Source organism: Larus michahellis, chromosome 7, assembly GCF_964199755.1.
Source record: "Larus michahellis chromosome 7, bLarMic1.1, whole genome shotgun sequence".
Lineage (NCBI taxonomy): Eukaryota > Metazoa > Chordata > Aves > Charadriiformes > Laridae > Larus > Larus michahellis.
This window is the reverse complement of record NC_133902.1, coordinates 29899632-29921100: the sequence shown is the minus strand read 5'-3', so window position 1 is coordinate 29921100 and position 21469 is coordinate 29899632. Positions and strand designations below refer to the sequence as shown.

General features: G+C 43.9%; 1 protein-coding gene across 7 annotated transcripts in view; it reads left to right on the top strand.

Annotated features, from left to right (window-relative positions):
- Positions 1-20756, top strand: part of PARD3B (par-3 family cell polarity regulator beta) — a 425873-nt gene extending 405117 nt beyond the window's left edge. For all 7 annotated transcript variants that reach the window (XM_074593647.1, XM_074593644.1, XM_074593642.1 and 4 more), the window contains one exon: positions 17439-20756. In XM_074593647.1, coding sequence (XP_074449748.1) covers positions 17439-17793 — 355 coding nt within the window. In that variant the 3' untranslated portion in view covers positions 17794-20756. The remainder of the gene's footprint in view (positions 1-17438) is intronic.
- The last annotated feature ends 713 nt before the right edge of the window (positions 20757-21469 follow it).

The following is a 21469-nucleotide window of genomic DNA, read 5'->3' as shown; positions in this document are numbered from 1 at the left end:
TATGTTGGGTTATAAATCAGAACTGATCAAAAAGTGTGGACTCTAGGCTGCAAAAGTGAGGAAATAAGCTTTTTTTCTTTCTGTGAGAAAATTAATTGTAAAATAAGACAATTCCACTGCAGTTCTTGGCTTTGGCTTTCTCATGATAAATGGGTCTGGAGGTGTGACTGAAAGATGGTTGTCAGTGAACATGCTTTAAAAACAACTTAAAAAAGGAGAAATGTAGGAAGCCAACAGCATCGGGTGTAAATACGTATGATTTTCAAGGGTGTTGGATCAGGATTTTTTGAGCAAGCTTCCTGCAGCTCTGACGGCGTTGTGCGTGAACCTCCTGTATGTTCTATCACCGCTCAGCCAGGTTCCTGGAATCAAACAGCAGCTTTGTGATGGCACCCATCGCTCAGAGGCAGACTGCAGTTAGTTCTCCATAATCCATCCCGTTCCTTTATCCAATCTTCGCAAAGTAGGTTCAGAAAAAAAAAAAAAACAACAGGAAAAATGTAAAAAACAAGGAAGCAATGGCAAGTTTCATCTTCTAATAGCAAGTCATTTAAAGTGAGTTCAGTTATAGGTATTCTTAGGTACACTTCTATGAAAGAGGAAAGGAGATAATGATGATAAAGTAGGAAAGTGAATTGTATGCGGACAGTCTTAATTGCATGCTGTAAGGTAATGACAGGCTGTGAAATCTTAAGAACTCAAATATAGTTCTGGGTTCTTTTACAAACACATAGGGGACAGAGTCGTGAGCACTCAGCGTGCCACCCACTGAGAAATAAGAAACAGGGTGGGGGAGACGCGAGCCGTAGAGAAACACAAGGGCAGCGCTTTAAGCAGACCTGCAGTTGTTTGTGATTGTTATCCGTGGTGAAACCCTGCCTTGTGAGGAGAGAGCTTTTATATAAACTGGTGATTAAAGGAAAGAGGTGTCTAATTTGGGATTAAGAGAATCACTGAAGAATTTAATAGTAAAAACAGTTGCTAGAGCAGCTGTTTCAACACAGCTCATACAATTGGCAGCCAAACGGCTTCCATTTCAGAAGTAGGTGACATATTTAATTTCTCTGCACAGAAGTCTCTTAAGCACATATCAAGAGAGTATTCTAAAATCCACGAGTTTTTGTCCAGCTTTCTTTGCCCATATATTCACCTAACGCTTTTATGTTGCTCCTCAACTATGACACTTCAGAAAATCGTGCTTTGGATGTGTCGATCCAGGTTGAGTAACACCTTATTCTACAAGAAATGTTGTAGAAGCTAGTGTGAGCCTGATCCAGAACGACTGCGATCCATGGATGTGTTCCTACCGATTGCAGTCAGCAGTAGGTTTAGACTGAAATGCGATCACTGTTAAAGCATATTCCTTCATTTCTGTGCTGTTTGGGTCAGTCTGGTAGTAATTTGATAAACTCTGATTAGGATATTTGTTTTTTCCCAGAGAACTCTGCCCACCAATATTCACAGTCCCAATCTCTCCATATTTTGGAGATCCTGGAAAAAGGAATATATCTTTGCCTGCTCTCTATGTTCTTCACCACCACATCCCATCTTACCACAGATAAGTGAAGTAAAAATAGGACTTAAAAAATGAACATAATTCAGGGTTGTTAAGAATTGCAAACGTTCAGCAGTTATGGACCATAACTTTAAGAGCAAGCACGGAGCTAAAAACCCCTGTTGTACCCTGTCAGAGAAAATTAATTCCTGCTTTCTTAAGAATCTTTACCCTCATCTCTAGGCTTGGAAAAGATTGCATTGTTCTAGCATTTAATAGTTATGTAAATTAGCACTAATTTTGTCACTTAGCACCTGTACAAAATTTTCTACTAGAACAGTTCTTTAAAATACGGCATAAACAAAGCACAAGATGCACAGTGATACTGCTCTGTTGTTGATGCTTATTTGGGAAAATCTGCCTGAGCTATAGAGCATCTTTTCCACTGGTAAAGATGTTATGGGTATGCCAGAAGCACACCAGCAAAACTTTGTTGGCACGTGGTTGGTGTTAAGTAGCACGTAGGCCACTAGTCAGACTTTCAGCAAGCTGTATTTTGGAAATATAGTAAATACCATAATGCATATGCTAAAAACTTAACCACATCTTTACAGTAACGGTAGCGTCTTTGCTGTACTCGAAAACTTTGTCTGCCAAACGTCACTTAATCTGACTATGGAGATATTGACAGAATTCATACCTTCTGCTGGCTTTTGTCTGGTATCAGTGATGCCTCCGCCACTTCTGCGCTCTGTTCTGCGGGAGCAGATGGGATCCTCCAGCTGTTTGAATAAATATTAGTTTTAAAAGTTAGCCTGCTCTAATTAACCATTCAATGAGGGGGAAAATGGCGGGGGAGAGAGCACCTAAGGGTCTCTCTGCTTTGGGCCTCTAGCCCAACAGGATTCATTTAAAAGTTTGAGCGATGATGAGGTGAGGAGTCATGTAAACTGGAAGCTGTTCCTCAAGTCACTGTCCTCTCTCTGCACACAGAGTAACTGACAGCTCATGCACTTGCAACAGCTGAAAAAACAGAGCAGAACATGCGAACGCGTCCAACTGTATAACATACGTGGGAAGCAAGAGGAGGAGAGTGTTAACTTTAATAGAAAGTGAATTATCTGCCATTGTTGTTCCACTCCAGATGTAATTCAGCAAGGAGATTGGATCTGTGCATTAGATAGTCTGAAACAGCACCTTGGAAATTGGCAGCCAGTTCCAGCCAAGGGTGGAGAGAGAGGGCGGTAAATGTGTGAACAAAACCCAGCCCAGGTTATCAAGTAAAACCCCAAGCCAACGGGGGTCCTTGGGTATTGAGTAGCTGACATTTTTCTTCATTTAAAGAAGAAAAATAGCCTTTGTTTTCCTGGTGAAGGGAAGTACTTTGAGAGCAGTCTGTTGTAGATCATGACAAAATCTGGCAAGCAAAACCAATCTCAGCAGGATTTCACAGTTGAAAATCCATGTGAATGGCTTTTTGCTTGGATCTAGGTGTTAGCGTGCTGTTGTACATACCCATGTGTCACCAGGTTTTGGTCCCTCATTTAGCATTCTTGTTATGTATTTTGGCTCGATCCGAGATGCTGCGCTTTAAAGAAAAGGAATATTTGTTTACTGAGAACCGAGATGTCTTCAGTATAAAAAGCATGTATTTTTAGAAGCATGGTATGGTCACAGTTTTCCCCTTTGTTTTGCTTTCTTAAAGAGGTAATAGTGATATGCTCTTGAATTGAAATCAACCACCCAAAACAATAGCTGGGACAAAAAGAGTAGAAGGACATACTAACAGTCTTTCTTCCAAAGATCCTCAGTCAGCAAAACACACTATACGTTCAGCAATTAAAGGTTTCCAAAATCAGTTAAAAGCTTGATAGATCCCAGTAGCTGTGCTCAGAAAGCCTATGCGACTTCGCTGTGCGTACTGTTTCTTACTGGCTGACTCGACTTCTGTTAGTCCTCTAATTAGCTTTGTGGGGGTCTCTGAACGTATTTGGGTTTCTCGCTGACTGGGGAATTGAGCTGAATTTAGCCTGCCTGAATATACCCGTGCTGGTTTTGAGCATTTTCTGTAAGGATGTCTTTGCCGCGTAGTGTGTGTGCTGCAGCCCCCTCTGGAATGGCGAGTGGAAGCAGCTCGGTGGTACGGGCTGTGCTGCAGCACTGACTGCATCACGCTTTATGGCAGGAAGCACAGAGCAGATCGGTTTGAAACGAAAGGGAATTTAACAAAAAAAAAAAAAAGACTAATTCAATTAGTCGTTTGAAATTGAGTTGGGGTTTACAACTTGAATTTTTAGGCCCAGATCCATCAGAGCACTTAAGCACCTGCTTTACCTTGAATACATTTTACTTTTCAATAACAATCATTGCCTAGCTATCAGAGGCCTCCAGGAAACCTGGACTTAAACATGCATTGTAAAGCATGAGGGAAGGATGGCAGACAGGCAGTGGTACTTGGAGAAATCTCACTTTTTCACTGCCTGCACTTTCTGTTGTTTAAATAATGCCTCCTTAGCATTGCCTTAATGCAATGCTTTTTGTTAAATATCCTGTAAATAATATCACGAAAGGTTATTTAATGAATAATCTGACTTTTTCTTTGAAGAGACTTGTTACTGATCTTAACTTGGAATTTCTTTAGTATTATTGAGGGGAATAACAACCTTAATGCCATTTTGGTTTGATTTCTTTGTGTGAAGGGCTGACAGCTCTCCCTTCTGTCTCGTCACCAAACATCTGAAGAAAGCTCTGTTATTGAGAGATTACTGCAGTGGTCCTTGGTCTTACAGAGATTTCAACAGAAACATTTCGTTTTTAATGGACAATGGAAAATGTTCAGCTGTCCATTATTACACTTCTTTGTACACAGTCTAAAAATATAAATGGAAATTATAATTACATCTGTAGTGCTGGGTCCCAGCTGAAATCACTTTAATCCCAATGTGGGAAAAAAAAAAATCAATACAGAACCCTTAACCCTGGTCTTTCCCTCCTTAGACATTTCATTTTCAGTTGTACTAGTTTATACCACAAGTTTTACACTTTTTTGGAGACCATTTTGCATCCTTGGAATAGTATTGCTGCTTTGTGCTTTTCTGACTTAGAAACTGGAATGTTCTTCCTGAGTTTATATTGGAGCTGCTTGATACGATACGAAATTTCTCCCTTTTACTTTATGATCATTAAAAAACGAGCGATCTTTGAAATGCTGCAAAGTTCTTTTAAAGAAAATGGTGTTTTACTGGAAGTAGAAGTACACATCTTTTTGTTAGAGAGGAACCCAACACAGCATTAGAGATTTAACATTGACGTTTGGAAAAGTCATCATTCTTCTCAAGTCACCACGGGCTCTCTACTATATTGTGCTTTTTTCCTAGGTGTTCAAATAGTAGATCTGTCAAGGTTAAATATTATGGGGTTTATTTTTTTATGTCAACATTTGTAAGTACAGACATGCCATCAAGTGTTTTGTGTTTCTGAAACCTACATCTTTCTGCAAACCTGGACTTAGACCTTTGTTGCTTTGTTTTGAGTTAGTTTCTGGGGTGGAGAGGTTGCTTTTATGATGTAAGGTCTATGGAACCTACTAACTGCTGACTAACTGCAGCTTCCTCTGAAGCATCTGGTTCTGGTAACAGTCAAAGAGTGATGCTGCAATTCAGAGCACGGTCTGCTACATTGCCCCATTTGCCACATTATTAAAACTCATAGATGTAACGTCCACGAGCAAAGGTGTGCGGTTCATCCTGGTAGAATGTTTTGTTTCTTAGTAATTGCGTACATGTACCCCCCTCTGAATCATGAACTCTCAAAAGGTAAAAAATAAATTAACTGCGTTTTGGTCAGTCTTGTCTCTGAATACAATTGAAAAGGAACGTTTCCACGTGGAGTGTGGCATTTCAGCAACCTACATCTAGTACTCTAGCTATTTATTTGCTGTCTAAGGCTGTCAGGCCTTAACTTCCTGACTTCATTCCAGGATACAGATGTCTCATTCTCTCCTTGCCCTCTCCTCCCCTTTCAGATACCATTCTTCTATACAAGAGCCTAATCCAAAGCTCATTGAAACGCTTCCATTGACATCCAGAGGCTTTGGCTGAGGCCGGATGAGTCTGGGGCACAAAGTTCCTCATCCCATCAAGTTATTCCCTATTCTCCATCTGGTATATAGGTAGAGCCCAGATATCTTTCCATCTTTACCTCCCTCTCCAAAGTATCTTGATGTTTTTTTCATGAACATGCCACTTCAAGTCTATCACACTGCACAATCTGAAAATACTTAGAATGATATTGTAGTAGTGACCTTTATTGTTCATTAGTGAATCAGCAGCGTAGCTTACTGTGGCTTTAAATGAGCTATATAAATTCGTTGTTATTTTCAATGATGATTCCCTTGATTTGAACATACTAGAGCAAAGATAATTGTTTGATTGATTCATTATGTAAAAGATTGTTTCAAGTTAGAGGGTGTTTTTATTTAATTTTTTTTTTTCCCCCAGCCAAATTGAGACATGCTGTCTGGAATCTTTGCCAGGTTCTTACCAGGTTCAGATCAGGAAGTGCTTTTGCTTCTCTTTTTCTCAGTGACGGCATGTAGTAGCCCTCCTGGGTGGAGCAGGGGTGCCTCTCTGATTGTGGTGGTGTTCATCATAATCTAAGCTGAAGCTACTGACAGCATCACGTCTTGCACATAAGACTCCACTGCAGGTGGTAGTCTTTGACACATGATGTATATATGTGTTCAAAAGAAATTGCCGTCTGTACCTGGTGGTCCTGCCCAAGCCCCTCTATCTCAATATTGACTTGCTCCTATCTTCCAACTGCTGTGCTGTCACCTCTGTAAGGTATCGCGAATTCCCAGCTGTTGGCATGGCTTTCCCGTTGCTCAGGGATGCAGTGTTTTGGTGTGTTTTTAAAGCATTTTTTTTCTGTCTTCTGATGTGTGCTCCAGCTTCCAGTTTCAGCATCCTGATGTCTTCTGTTCTAGGTCCATGACTAAGCTGATATAACCGTGTTGCCACAGGCTGTGCTTGCTCTCTAGAAGGTTGCTGTGCTCCAAGAACTTTGCTGTTGCAAATTTTATTTTGTCATCTGGCATGCGGCATGGTGTGCAGATGGCAAAGAAGAAATTTGTTTAGAAGCTACATATCTCCTCTATTACAAGTGTTGGGGCGGGGGGGATGCACATGGATCTGGGATATTGACGATTGCACGAGTTCCCAAAGAGCAAAGGATGCCACACACCCGGGGATGAATGGTGCTGCCCCAGACCAGGAATGCCCAGAAGAAAATCACATAGATCTGATGACGTCTTATGTCATCTTGGACTCCTTGCAGGCACTGCTAGGGCTGCTGCCGCTGGGAAAGAAAGCAAATAAGAGAATAGAAGCCAGGCCAGGAGGGGAAAGTGGCCAAAAAAAGTGGTGGGAGCCATGGGCTCCAGGAAACCAAACCTGGGCCTTGTGGAGGGGGGCAGAAAGGACAGCGAGCGATGTGGCATCTTGCCTTGTTGTCATGTCCTCCCATCTCCAGCCTGTGCTCTAACGTGATGTTGACTTTTGACTTCCAGATTTATTTTTCTTAAAGAAACAAAAGTCCAGCAAATGAAAAGAGGAAGGGGAAGAATTGAGTGTAGAAGTGCATGAAAGTAAGCAGTTATGTCATCTTCATCTGTGGATGGACCACATAGCTTTATATATCTATAGGCATTGAAGTTAGTGACATATATATGAGTAAAAACTCTGCCTACAACCGTAAGGCTGGGTTACAGGGGTTGGGAGCTGTATTGTGCGTTTCTCCCATGCTGTGTGGTTCAGGTCTCAAAGCAACGTTAGAGTGATGGATTTGGTAGCAGTGGCATGCGTGTGTGTCTCATTCGCACACAGCTATTCTGCAGGGTGTGTTGAGGGGGTGTTTGAGGAACCAAGCAGATTCACGGCTGTGTCTCACCTCTTCCAAATCTGCTTCTGCTACCAGAATCTGGTGTGCTAAACCCTCCTCATCTGAGCAAGTCAACAGCCTGTCCCAGGCTGCCGCCTCAGAGAATGGCAGCGACTTTGTAAATAAAGGAAACAATTGAATGATAAGTTCACACTTCAGCACACTGCTTAACAACCTGATAACAGTTAATTACATACAGTATTTTTAAATGCAGCAACAGGGAGATAACTGATGCAGAGATGGAACACAGGCACTTGGGCCTCACGACCGAAGGTTAACCTCTTACTGCCCACATCCCTAAAGAGGCCAGTGGCCCCGCAGCTCTGAATCTCACCAGCTTTGAACATTTACTGGCTAGCAGTGAGGCAGGGCCATCCATGCAGCATTTCCGCTAGGGGCAGGGGGAAGCTGCGCTCAGCCCCTGTGACTTGCAGGGCCCCACTTTCTAAGAGCAACCTGTGTGCTGGCAGGGGGGAAATGCCGGGTGGTAAAACAAGGGTTGTCTCCACCGTGGGCAGCAGATAGAGCATGTCCAGTCAGCAGTGGCTGGGCTTGCTGCAGCTGCACTGATGTTCGTGTAACTGTAGAAGCTCTTAAGGAAGAAGCCAGCATAAACACAGCTGGAAGGGGCTGCAGTCGCAGGGCGCTCACGGCCGTCTGCAAGTCACGGCAGCTGCAGTCAGTGCTACTGCTCTCTGGGCACCGGGTGGGACGTTTCCGTCTCTCCCAGCCCGGTGGGATTTAGGGGTTTGACCCTTGTTATTTAAAGCTCAGCTTCAGGACGTCTGCTGTCAGAGCACCCGCAAAGTTTGTGACTTAACGCAAGTCTAATTAACTGATTTGCCTATCCAAATCTGGAGATTTACACACTTCTGTAGAGGCAGCTGTAAAGTTATAACTTCAGCTGTTTATCATGCCCTGAGCCTTTAAATCTCAATTATTAAAGGTGGTGTTTAATGGCTGGCTGGAAAAGGGGTGGTTCCCAGAGTGTTAATGGAGTGTGGCAAGCCAGGAAATCTATAATCTAATGCCTGTATAGAAATTAATGGTTCTAACAAAAGAACATATAGCGGGGGGAGGATGTACGTACAGGCTGTTTGTGCTATTTAGGAACAAATCAGTACATGAGCAGTAGGGGAACAATGGAGACTGAAATACTGCCTGAAGAGAGAAATAAGAGCCGCCTGTTTTTAAGGTCACCCTCGCCCCCAAAAAGCAGCCATCATTCTCCTCTGGCTCTTGAGCTTTGCCTTTGTTGCAAAGGGGAAAAAAGGGAATAGCACATCCCGGTGAGTTTAACAGAATGTCTGGACCCAGAAATAGACGAAATGGAGGGAAAAATAACCAGCTACAATCAGTTTCAAAAATCATTTTCCTTTTTTTATTGAAGCATGGTTTTACTACCCAGTTTGTGCCATTGGAGGCAGAATTGACAGCCATGCTTCATCATGGCAATGGGAGAAAACGCTGCAAGGAATGCTTTAATTTAAATGAGAGATGCTTTAAAAAAAAAAAAAAAAGCCTAAAAGCTTGGTAATAACATTAATAACCACTTCTTACAGGTTTTTACTAGCCCACTAAAGATCAGACAGCGTGTTAAGATCCCAGCGGCTGAATAGTAAAGACCTGGGCCCAGGTTGTTATTGCCTAGGAAGATTCTTTTAATGACTTCTGTTATTTGTTGAAAATCATTTGAACAGCACAGCTGAATAATCACCATGCTTTAAATTCATTTCACGTGAAAAATGAGAACAGGATAGAATTTGGGTTTATGTGTCTTTGAAAGCACTTTACAAAAACAGCGTGCATAGCAGTAGCGCTGTGAAGGATAGGCGAGGGGAGGAGGCTTCCTTGCTCACGAGGAGCTCTCCTGGAGCTGAGTTTGTTTCCCTCTGAAGAAGAATTTTGACTATGGCAACAGAATTTCTTTTAAATAAAATTAAAATCGTCTGAATCAGCACAGGACCTTCAATTTCTACCCTGATAGCCTCTAAAAAAGCAAAGATCTGCAGTGTAGGTTAGGGTGAGGCAGAGAGATCTGGATAGTATTTCTGGGTTTTGTGCTGCTGCTGTGCTGGGGCCAGCGTTGGAGTCTCACCCTCTGTGTCTCTCTCCCTTCTCATTGCTTGCCTGCTCTTGAGGGAAGTAGCTGGCTCTTCTCATGGCAGGGATGTCCATTGGAGCTACTGCACAATAATGCAGTACAAATATTATCGTAAGAAAGATTTAACTTTTTAGGATCTCGCACCAGTGGTGGCAGTTCTGCATGTGTTCAGTACTTTTTTGTATTAGTTTAAGCCTGCGTTGAAATCCAAAATTCAGCTGAGAAATGTAAACATTTGCTTCTCTTGCTGGCTTAAGATGCATATGTCCTTTAAAAAGAAGTTTTCTCCCCTCCGATGTAACTTGGCCAGCATCGTCACAAGAGACCAAAGGCCAAGAACTCTTTTAGTCTATGGGAAGAGCTTTCGGCCCCTGCTGATCTGCAAAACAAAAGACCAAAGGGACCTTAAAACCTCATCCAGGTCTCTCCCCAACAGAGCATTGGGGGTTCCTGAGCAACAAGCATGACTGCTTAGCATTGAGAGTAGGTTACCAATGCCAAGAGGTTAATGACTCACACGGTATTATGTTGTGTTGAATAATGAGTAACATATGAAATGACACATGTTGTAATGACTCGCTACTTAAAGTACCAATCTATTTAAGATCCCTTTAAGCTTGAAGAAATCACAGAATAGCGATGTCTTGTTCAATAGGTGCTACTTTATTTTATGCCTCCTGGTAGAAGAGATGTATCATGCCTGAGAGCATATGAACAAAACAAGTGGGGAATTGAGTAGGAAGGATTATTGGACTAGTTGGTTTGAATACGTATTGGGCATTTATAGAGCACCAGCTAGCATATTTGGGTTTTTGTTGCTGTTGATTTGAGGGTTTTAATCCTGATTGTCTCAGTTCCTATATTTGTAGGTTGGATTTGGGGAAGGAAAGAAAGGGGAGCTTTGCCTGTAGGATGGGATTATCAGAAGCTGGTCTGAGATTTGCTGTGGAAAATAAACTAATGCTGGAGCGAAGGAGCAACACGATGTTTTATGGCTTTGTTGCTGATGGGAGAGGGTTTAATTAAATGGCACTCTAAATTCTCGTGTTAACCAATCTGTGACATAGTTTGCTGTGTTAGGGATTGAGAACAATCAATTTGCTTGCGTGAAAAATGCTGTTCATGCTGTCATAAGAAAACTTATATAATCTTATAGTAAAGTTTTAAATCTATCAGACTACTCTTTTCCTTTCTTACAGTTGTTTCTGCAGTCTGCTTATCTGCAAGGAAAGCTAGTATCTGACTAAACTTTATGCTTGGTCCTGGATGTAAAAACAAGTGGGGCGCCTTAATGTCTCCAATTGTGAAAAACTGCCCAAGGAGCTGCCGGGGCCCAACATCTCTCAAAATGTGTCCCTCTGCAAATAATAAAGGAATTTGTTCTCCAGCCGCTTTAAGGCTAGACTTCAGCTAGAGTAATATAAACATGTCTATGCACTTACCTTCCAGGATTGTGGTGCTTTTGCTGTTTACTTCTAAATATTCCAAGCCGTAGTACTGTAGAGAGAGAAAAACTATGCATATAAGCTCTCTTACGTTCAAACCAGTCAAGGCCACTGTTAAACTTTGCAAAATTGCATGCAAGGGAAAAGCATCAGGCCTGCCTGCATTGCATCTGAAATGTGCTCTTCAAACAAACTTGTGTGCATCCCTCCTCTCCAAATCCAAAACAAATAGGAGTTCTTTAAAAAGGGGAGAAGAGAGATTTTTCTGCTCTGTTTTTCCCCCCAGTAATGCAGTCATGAGATGATCATTACTTTTATGGGTCTGCAAAGCCTATAGAAGTCAAAGCTATGTAATATACATTGCAGAGTGTTCTGCTAATCCAGTCCAACCGCAGCCGTGCCTGGCCCAGGGATGAGGGTCTGGTAACTGGAAACCTGACACTGAAGGAATTCCAAACACAGTCCTCAAACTAAAAACAGCTCTCACCACATGGCATGTGCTACATGAGCGCCAGGGATTGTATTCGTTTATGTTATCTGATTTTTTAGCCTTGCATTGTTGATAAAAGAAGAGGAGAAGAAAGCACCTCCACCAGCTCAGCCCATAAATAATCTGTGTGTGGTGTGTTTGAGGTTAGTATGACATTGCTAGACATCTGCTGCCTTCTGAGAGGTACAAACCTTTCTCACAGACAGCAGCCACTGAGCACTTCCTTGTGCTGCAGATTCTTCCTAGCACTAAGATACCAAATTTGATTTCCTGTGGCTTTTTAAATGCAAACCCCATCATCGGCTATAGAAAGTATTGGTCTGAAACAGCAAAGAATATTTGTTATAGGAGTATCTCACCTATTAAGATACAGAGACAGACTTTAATGAAGCTCAGAGTCATGCAGTGATTTTTTCGAAACCTGCAGTGATTTAAAAAAAAAAATTTTTTTAAGTTATGTGCACATTGAATATTATGCAACAGAAGTTCTTAGTGCCACTGACTACAAACAGCGCCGCAGTGTCTTTAATACTGTATCAGGAAAGATAAGGACTACATGGTCTTCTCAGTCAGTTGTTTTTAGTGTATGTTGAGATGAGCTTTAAAAAGACAGTGTAATGTATTTGATACCGTAAGATTGTTTGCATAATTTAATTCTTACATCTGCTTCTCCTTTCTTTAAAAGTAGATCCTCCTGGCTGACAACAAACAGCCTGCAATCATAATGCATACAGTAGAGTTCTCCAGTGAGAATTTGGACGCAGATAGGACCTTGTTGCTTTCTCCTGTTCTTTAATCACAGGCTGAGCTGCCTGATGCCATCACCCAGAGTCTCTGTATGTCTTGCTTAGACATGAAAGAGACTGCAGCCAAATGCAGGCTTTCCATTTGCCACTTAGTCTCTGACTGTCTTTGAAGTTTATTTGAAGAAGTAGTCCCTGACAAAGCAAGGAGGCAGTTTTTCATGTGAGATTATATCCCTTGCAAAATATTCCCTCAGCAGTGAGAAGGAGACAGTGATGTAAGAAGAGAGCATTCCCTTCCTTGCTTTTTACCAGGTATTAAGAGGGTGACCTCTGTGATTCTCCCTATAGAACAGAGGCAAGAAAAACTCTTTGTCATGATGAAATACAAACCCCCAACATGATGGGGCACAGCATGAACAGCCAGACCGTCATTTTGATTTCCTTTCTTTTCAGATAACCCAAGCATGTGTCGCATGGCTGATGTTAAAGGTGACCTGCAAATGGGGGTTAACAATGAAACACAGTAAACCTGAAATGAAATGGGGTTTTTTTCTGGTTGTTTTTTGAAGCAATAGATATTCAGGCCAGTCTACCCTGTGAGATTCTCTACAACTTAAGAATTACTGAAATAGGAGCTTTAAAAAAAATGGGAACTGCAGAAAGCAAAAAGTGGTTTAGTTAGGTTTTTTGACACCTACAGATACCCATTTGACTTCAATGACTAATATTTTGGGTAAAAGAAGCCTTTCTTTTAGTATTTTGAATCCTTTGATTCAGTTTTAAATAAACCCAGAAGCTCTTAAAAATTCTGCAGCAAAGCCAGAAAATATTATATTTTATATCCTTTGTGCTTGGAAGGTAAATAAAGCAAGGGCAGAAAAACAAACTACTTCAGGCTTTACTTGTCCTAGAGAAAATAACAACACATGTACTGTTAATGGAACATCAGTCTCAAGCTTTATTTGGACAAGGCTACTTTGTGCTCTTAAAGCTCAAAAGGAACCGCAGTTCTTATCTGGTGAATCATGTAGAAGATAAACCAGTAGAGCTGCTAACTAGGTCTATGAAACGTGTTTGCAGTTATCTCTGCGTGTGATCTGTAATTTCTCTGCAGGGGAAGGTGAGATTTCGCTTCCTCACAATAAAATGAACATTTTAAGGGGCACCTTGCCTATTACATTTTTGAGGAGTGCATTTCCACGCTGCCCTACCAGTTTCGCTCCTTTCTTGAACTTGGTGCTTCTATCTCCACTCCTTCCGCTGCTTCCTTAAGCAGCAGCCTCTGCCTTTAGCTAGACCCACATCAGTGATGCATCTTCCACTGGGAGCCAGCAGAGCTAACTATCAGCAAAAACACTTTTTGAGCTCTGAGATCAGTTCCTTCCCAGGATGTTGTGTCAGCTTCCCTACCTTCTGCCTGCCATTAATTTCACTGGACCCCCAGGTCAAACAACTGGCCAAAAATCTGGAAAACAGCTGACGGTCAGAGCAGCTCCTACTCAGCATGTCCTCTCAGAGAGCACACTCCTGGCCCGGTCCTTTTGAGTGGCTGGACCTGCTTGACCCAATTTGTGGATTTTTGATCACTCCCCTGGGTCACTGATTTTCCACTTGAGGTTATTGGTTTGACCCCCAAACTGTGGGTCACTTGGGAGGTGTGATATGGCCCTGTGAACTCTGAACTCATCAGGAGCCAACAAAAACAGTGAGGGAGGGGAGGAGAATTTCATTAGGGCCTCCTCAGAGGTGGCAATGTCTGCCGAGCAAAAAGGCAGGGGTTGTTTTGCTTCTTGCAGAAACAAACATAGCATCTACAAGGGGCTGCCAAGTAGAAAGTGTTTGGTTTGGGTTGTTATGGCAATTTCTTTAAGGATAACCAACAGCATATACTTTTACACCATGAGCTATCAAGTGAGAATGGCGTTGCTTCAGAGGAGCCTTGCTCTTCCTGCCAGGAGCTGCCCCCAGTGTCCCAGACTTACTCCTAATGGTGACAGTATTTCTACAGCCAGAGCTTGGTATCTGTAGGTGTTCCTTCTACCTTAAAAAGATTGACTTTCTGATGGTTAATTCGACACACTTGGGAAGTGAAGGGCTGTTGATTTCCTGTATTTTCAGACTTGTCAGATGCAGGTTCATGTGAGAGGTTCATGGAGACTCCCCAGGCTGGTGGTTTGCACTGTGAGCAGCTCCCTAAGAGCAGACTTCACCAGGCATGGCTGGTAGGTGGGGAAGAATGAATCCTCAGGAAATAACTCGGCTTCAACATGCAATGCTGGTCATAAAAGGGAAGAAAAATGTCGTCATAGTAGCATGTGTATCTGCATGCATAACACCCACGGGGATCACCAGGGGAAGTGAGCTGGAGAGTGTGGTGCAGCCATGAGTGTATCTTTCATGGAATTTCCCCAGGGTTTCCCAAGGTTTTACTCATGTGAGAGTTCTGGTAATCATTGTTTAGATCACTGCTTCTGTTAATGCCAAGGTTCCTAAAAAAAACCTCACGTACCTTCTGTCTTTCTGGGCTTTCCTAAAGGATCCCTGTGAAGTGGATTCAAGCCTTATCTCTGTGTGCAGCCTCTCCTCCCAGCTGCTAAGCCTTGACTCTGGGGAAGAAACTCAAGAATGATATATTTCATTGGTGTTTCACCCTCGGAGAAGGGAAACTGATGCTGAGAGTGAAAAACTTGGATATTTCTTTATTTTTTAAAGAAAGATTTTGCCCTTCCCGCATGTTCCCCTCTGCAATTTGTCTACACAACCAGGGACAGTATTAGCTGTAAGTGAACCAATGGTGGATTTAGTTTTGTAGCATAGGTAACAGCAATGACAACCTGATGGCATAAGCTCAAGCTGCTTGGGTACATGCCTCAGGTCTGGTATGCTTATGCTTTGGCTCACCTTCACTGCACAGTCCTAGGTCAAAGCTGCCTGGATGTGCTGCCCTCTGCACCGTCACAGCTTCTGTGGCAGCGGTGTCACACTGTCTCCTAGAACGGCAGTGGCTGAGCTCTCCTGGAAATGGCTCTTTTGGCTGGATGGCAAAACACATCTACCTCTTTTGCGGCAACATCCAGACCTCTTATGTGACTTGAGGGATGAGCTGTGTGCTGAAGGCTCAGTAGTTGATGCTGGTGGCTCAGTCCTGTTCTCAACAGTTATTTTGGTACCAATTAACTTTGAATTTGTTACTTTAGAGTAATTCAATTCTGCAGTTAGAGCTCTGTCCAAAAGCTACCTGTCTCTTCAGTGAATTCTGGATCTGATTCCAAGCACAGTCCCTTTTTAATGTTTTCCACAAGAATTTGGTTGATTCTAGCTGTTGATGAGAACATCTTCTAAAATCTAACATACAGGATTTTGAGCATTATCCTTACATTAAAAGATGATGGGTGTAGGTTTGACATTTGTTCCTGTTGTTTTGCTGCTTGACAGAAAGCAGTTCCTGCCATCACAGAAGCCTTTTATGATTGGAAGTGCGTTTTTGCACACAGAGGAATTAAAAGCTGAGTGTGATGGGACTAGTGAGCAAGTCTTCATATAGAAGTGCGTGGAACAAGTCTTTGGCCTGCTGTGGAAATTAGGCTTTGTTGCAAGGCGTAGGTGTGTGAGCAGAGACAGCAGTTGTCTCAATACATGCAGTTAAGAGTCCTTTTAGTATCTCAGAGGGTGGCTGCAGGCCCTTCAGCACTTTGTCTGGACTGTCTCACCAGGAGGAGGGGGGGGAAAGCCAGGAGTGCCTGTCTTTTATAATGTTCTGTTTTTAAAGCAAAAAGTCTCTGGGGAGCGTAGGGTCCTAAAAGTCCAAGGCCTGGAATTCTTCCTTTTGCTCTTTCCATTTTAAACAGGAAACATTTGCACTAAGTTATTCCAGGGGGAGAACTGTAGGTTCATTTCAAGGCAGATAATGTTTGTTCATTGCCTATGTCCATGATTTACCCCATGGGCTTAAACGAGTGCAGCAGAAAACCACATGTTTTGTTTTATTTTGTGCAAAACAAGTTCCAGTGGAGTCTGGGAGCCCAGATCAAGAATGGGGGAGCACGCTTGTAAAATCTCTGTGTGAACAAAAGAGAGGCATTGACGAATTGTGAACACCTGATCTGCTGTACCAGAATGATGACTTTTTTAATAAATCTATGCAAAGAATATTTAAACAGTTGATGAGTTCAGTCCCAAAGCCACAAAGCAGGTGTAATTGATTTATACTTTCAGCCCCTGTTTTGGGTCAAAACCCTGCCGTCTTCCTTTAGCTCTCACTCGGAGAGAAGCTTCCTCTGCAGTCAATGGGAGGTTTTGCCCAAAGTGCAGAGACATTTGCAATCAGACTCGCAAAAATTCCTAATTGAGTTGAACTTTTGGGGATGCTCTGGTGACATGTCTGTGAGAACAATTATTTTTGCCATTTCAAAAGTATCACAAGTTAAGCTGTGCTAGGGAAAAATATCAATGCTTCATTAGTGCAAATCATGGAATTAAGATGCAGAAAGCTACAGAGAGGGCTTCATGGCACATCCTCAGGGATGACATGTTCACATGTTGCTTTTCACGTGAACTAGAGCTTCTCAGATCCATACTGATGCAGACAAGTTACAGGGCTGTTGTAACATCAGACCTTCTAGATCACAGGAGTTTTTTTGAAACCCCGTTGGCAGCTTGCCCGTTAAACACAGGTATCGTATCCTGACATCCCTAGCGTTTCTTCCAGGAGTTCCAGTTTTTCCAGCTATGGTGTTTGGAAAGTTTTACAGTCTGACATGTTAGAAGAAAAAATAGTGGGAAATGGCTTGGAAAGCGTGAATATTTGTGCATGTAAAGCTTATGGGATTTGCAGACTTGCAGACCCAACTCATCTGTTTATCCTCAGGCTAGATAAGATTCAGTCAAACATGCATTGTTTAAAGGAGCTTTGTTTCCATTATGGCAAATGGATCACAGGAGGCTGACTTTGGGAGCTGAAGGGCTCCAGTGCTCCCCCATTGTAAAAGGGCTGTGATGTGCGCTGGACCCTTCCTCCAGCGTCCTGGGTGTTACAGACTTTTGTAGCATGCAGGTGGGAGGCTTGTTATCCTTCAGAAGTTCTTTTGATTCATCTGGATCTGTCATGCTTGGGGTGGCATTTCCTTTCCCAAAGTAAACATATATTGTGAGTACAATAATGTGTCTCTCAGCTAGTAGACTGCCTTTTTATGTGCTTTATTATGTTTTTCCTCCTCAGGCGTGGACCTGCAGAGCCACTGGAATATTTAACAGGGCCACGGGTAATATACAAAGAGAGAGATCTTCCCTACTACCAAGGAGGACAGCCTGTTGTCCACCCATCTAAGGGGAACTACATCCGTGTGCCAGACACAAGAGTGGCCGAACTGAGGTACCCCCAGTACTACCCAGCCCAGCCCGTCACAAACCAGCATAAAGGACCCCTCCGGCAGGATGTGCCACCTTCTCCTCCTCAGTCCCACCGAGCACCAGCTTATAATGAAATTGTCCGACACCGTGGGACCAGTCCAGACCAGTACCAGTACCGGCAACAGGATCCCAGGCAGAAGAACCCCATGACTGCAGCTGTATAGCCATGCACTGGACTCGCCAGCGAAGCCTGGGAGGAATCCCGCCGGACATCATCCTTGTAGAGTTGTTCCCAAGCGTAGCTGCCTGTAAGAATGGCACACGAGACCTGGAGTCGTTCTTACTGAGCTGGGCTCAGCGTAGGTGCTTTCTAACAGGCGAACTAAAGCCACGTGAGGTACGATGTGTTTTGAGTACATGAGGTACCAGTTGAGTATTTTTTAATTCCTTTTAAAAATAGAAAAATGGCTGCTGGAAATGAAGCGCAACACTTAATACACCTCAGGGCTATTCACCGAATCCAGTTACACCTATACAGTATGTAGCCATCTGTATAAGGGCAGTGGTGTCACCAGAGTTTACTTCAGAGTGCTGTTGTAGAGCCTTTAAGTGAGAACACAACATGCAGTACGGACTTCGTGCAGAGCTGGGGATCTTGTGTAATCCTGTGCTGTGACCGTGAGTTGACAAGGGACTGCTGTGGAGTTAGCGGCGCATTCCAGGCACGTTCAGACCAGCAGCTCTGCGCTTTATGGGATGCTGCAGTTTCCAGATTTGTAATCTGGCCTCTGTCTTCCTCTTTCTCTTTGGTGGTGGCAGCATTTATCTTGCAGCCTTCATTTTTTGCCATTCGTGTAGCAAGATTCTCCTCTCATCGCACCTGCTGCATTAGAAGTAAGGCGAAAACCTTTATGCGCCATGCTTGGGCAGGCTCACAGAGGACAAGGCAGCCAGCCACCTGAGAAGTGTGTGTCTGTAGATGTGCGTGTGTGTGCTTGCGAGCATTTCTTAGTTGTACAGTGTGCACTCCTTAAATGGATCCTCAGCTGCTGTTAATAAGTGTCGCTCTTGGGGTTTCAGTGGAGCTGGCCTGGGAGAAGTGGCTGAGCATGGACTCCATAACTCATATTAAGTTACTGTATCAGGTGCTGCCTTGGCTCCGGCAGGGCAGCCCCTTCCCGTCCCGCTCTGGCCAGGGTTACAGCGAAGTGCCTGCCAGTGGCGTGCCCTGCCACCACGGGAAGGCACCTGTCCCTGCGGGTCCACCCTTGCTCCCGCAAGGGAAGCTCAGCCTTGGGCAGCACCAGGCTGGTGCCAAGTGCCAAACTACTCGAGTTCCCGCAGCCAGGGGCCATCAGATCAGCAGGGAAAGGGGCTTTTCGCAGTGAGGGGCGAGGGAAAAGACAAGGAAAGCAACAGGGGGGCTTAAAGACCCTGTAGCCTGGGAGGAAGAGGAGAGAATAGCTGTTCGTAGCAAGTTATTTGTAGCAGTGCGTAGGAAGAGAGAAGGTGTGGGTGGGGAGAGGGGGCTGGCAGTGCAGCAGAGCCGTGGGGGGACAGGGCAGTGGGGTACCTGCCAGCTCTTTGCCCCATGTGGCCTGAGCTTGCCTTGCAGCCAGCCAGCCTGCCTGGGAGGAGGTCAGAGATCCATGTCCCCAGCCACAGGGACCTGTGCTACCCACCCCAGCAGGGCTGTGGGTGCTCAAGAGATTTGGCTCAAGGATTTTGTCACAGGGAAACCATACAGTCTTGCCACCTAGAAATATATTTTGGTGAAGTTTTCAAGTGTCCTTAATTCCTCGACTATTGCCTTTTGGGAGCTTTATTAAACCATTTGGGCTCATCTCCTCATCAGGGAGAGACTGTGACCTGGCTAAGGATTAAGCACAAGGATTTCTTTGATGTCTTTTTGACACCTTTGGTATGCAACAGATTAAATCACATAGGTCACTTCCCAGGCATTAAATATCACCAGGAAGATCTGTCCTGCTAGGAGCGTGTCTCTTTACTAGATATCCCTGGGAAAAGGGCTCGTTAGAGTAAGAGGTCCATGAAGCGCAGGGCAGGGTGCGTCTATGCACTGCTGCTTTCCAGGGGCCACAGCTGTCAGGTAATGGCCCTCATGAGAAGCAGCTTTTAATCTCAGCCAATGTTTCTTCTGTGCTGCTAATGCTGGTGAGAGGCTGGCATAACCCAGGGCATGGCATGGGGAGCACTTGCAGCAGTCCAGCTGGCCCATCAGGCTCTAGCGTTTGTATTCACACCGATCTCTACCCACCAGCCTGTCTGGGAAGCAGGGGAGAGGAGACGGCTTTGGGGTGGTGGGGGAACGTGTCCGTAATTCAGATACAGGGCTGGACTCCCTGGGGCAGGGGCAGACACAGCTCTAAAACCAGTCAGGAAGAAGCATTGGTGGGAGGGAGAGAGGGAGAGGAATGCAACCGATTATGAAGCAAGTGTGTTTGATTCTTGTTCCATTTCTTTCTGCCCTCTTCCCTAGTAATGTAGGAGGGGAAAAACCTCTGGAGGGAGGGTTGGATGTAAAGCTGGATGTCTCTCGGTACCCTCCATAAATAAGGCACATTCCCTAAGGAAACTCTGCCTGTCGTGTACGTGCTGTACACAGCCTTGTACTTCTCTCAGAGAGTTTTAGATTCTGTGGGATACTCAGCCAGGACTTGGCAGCCACAGGGTAGCCACTGGTGTTATGAAGGCCCGCTGAAAGTGATGCGAAAACAAATTAAAATACTTTCCTTTCCCTCCTTGAAATAGAACCCCTGATACATTTGATCCAACTGTAAAGAAACTAAGATGTTTGCGACAGTGGCTTTATCAAGCCAGGCCACAATTAAGAACAGCTCTGAATATAAGCTACTGCCTTTATAAATCACTCTCAACTAACCCTTCAAATGGCGTCACAGCACAGTGAACAGAACTTATTTACAGTATTTCAAGAGCCAGGGCCAAATAAAATCTGGATGGAAACAGTTCCTGGGTTATTTATAGCCTTTGAAGGACCTGCGCAATTGTCTCCCCACAACCTGAATTCTCTCCTTAACAGCTCCCCTTCACTGCATCGACTCCACTCGGTTGAGGTGGACAGATCAAACGAACACCTTCTGAGTTGTTAATCTTACCCAACACGTTATTAAATGATGCTTCTGCTGTTAGATCAGTACAGAGCTACAAAAAAAAAAAAAAGAAAAAAGTGCTACAAGTATAATATATGGATGCATCCTACAGGTGAGGAGCTAAGGAGGAAGAACGGCCTGACTTAGCTGGGGGAATGAGACCGAAAAGTATTACAGAGAATCTCATCAATCTCTGGTGCCATTGTTCTGGGAGAAAATTGCCATTTGCTGGTTTAATATCTGGTAGAGGTACGGTATTTTCAAAAGTATAATGTGTAACTACAGTATATATAGTCAGCTTCTCTGCAGTGTAAAACGTATGATTTTAGCACCATATTGTGGAAAAATATGTACCGTGCAGAATTCACGAGGTGCTACAACTGACGGTTGAAAATACACACTTGCAAAATCCAAAAGAGCCGTTAAGTAACAAGTTGTTCTTTTCCCCATATGTCCATATGTTTGGGAAAATTATGAGTCTGAAATGCTCTTGACACGTAATTGCCTCGCACTCCCTCATCCAAAATGTGCCAGTCCAGCAGTAAAGTTACTGACGTAGCGGGTGTGAAGGGAGAGCTTGGGTTTGCCGCAGGAGCAGCGTGCCATAAGCGTGCGTGTGAACAGGAGTCAAGACAAGGGGGAGAGAGGCCCGCTCCTGCGTGAAGCTGGAAGCTTTGATTTCCTGAGCTGGTGGCGTGCAGCCTGCATTTTCTGGCTCTGGCACGGGGCCAGCTGGGCCCAGCAGTTGAAAGATTAAGAGATAGAAAAA